Here is a 527-nt window from a genome sequence, read left to right on the forward strand (position 1 = left end):
CACTACAGGAATGAGCTGGCAAAGCCATTTGCAAAGCAAACCTGGTGCTGAAGCAGAAACCAGCACAGGATGCAGGGCCTGGGCTGGGAGTGCACAGTCCCTGCTGGGCTGAGCTGTGGGAGATGAGCAGATACCTGTGAGGTAGACACAGACCCCACAGCAGAAGAGGCCGAGGGCAGCGTGCCGAACCGTCCGGCTGTCCAGCAGGAACCAGTCTGCCCTGCAAAATGGGAGAGAAATAGCTCTGGGTTGGCTCCTGGCTCTGGGCTGAGCACAGCCAAAAGTGTTCAGCCCTTGCTGAGAAACTGAAACCCTAGTTTTGCATAGAGAAGAGCTTCAGGGACCTCAGGGACCTCTGCTGAATTAAGGTTGCACAGCTCAGGGCTGAGTTCTTCTTCCCACCCTGGAACAGATTGGGAAATCACTTGGAATTTCAAACTCTTCCTGCCTGAGTCCTGTGCTTCAGAAACGAGGTGGGGACAGGGAGACAGTGCTTGGAAGTTTTTTTGCAAGTGTTTTGCTCCTGT

The 527-nt window shown here is 54.1% G+C and overlaps 1 protein-coding gene across 1 annotated transcript in view; it reads right to left on the bottom strand.

Moving 5' to 3' along the window:
• The window catches only part of TMEM221 (transmembrane protein 221), a gene marked incomplete at its 5' end in the record, with an annotated part of 1,381 nt that extends 1,161 nt beyond the window's left edge, over window positions 1–220 (bottom strand). Inside the window, one exon of the mRNA XM_009082233.1 lies at window positions 135–220. Coding sequence (XP_009080481.1) covers window positions 135–220 — 86 coding nt within the window. The remainder of the gene's footprint in view (window positions 1–134) is intronic.
• Between the last annotated feature and the right edge of the window lie 307 nt (window positions 221–527).

The sequence above is a fragment of the Acanthisitta chloris genome, unplaced genomic scaffold, assembly GCF_000695815.1.
Source record: "Acanthisitta chloris isolate BGI_N310 unplaced genomic scaffold, ASM69581v1 scaffold34319, whole genome shotgun sequence".
NCBI lineage: Eukaryota > Metazoa > Chordata > Aves > Passeriformes > Acanthisittidae > Acanthisitta > Acanthisitta chloris.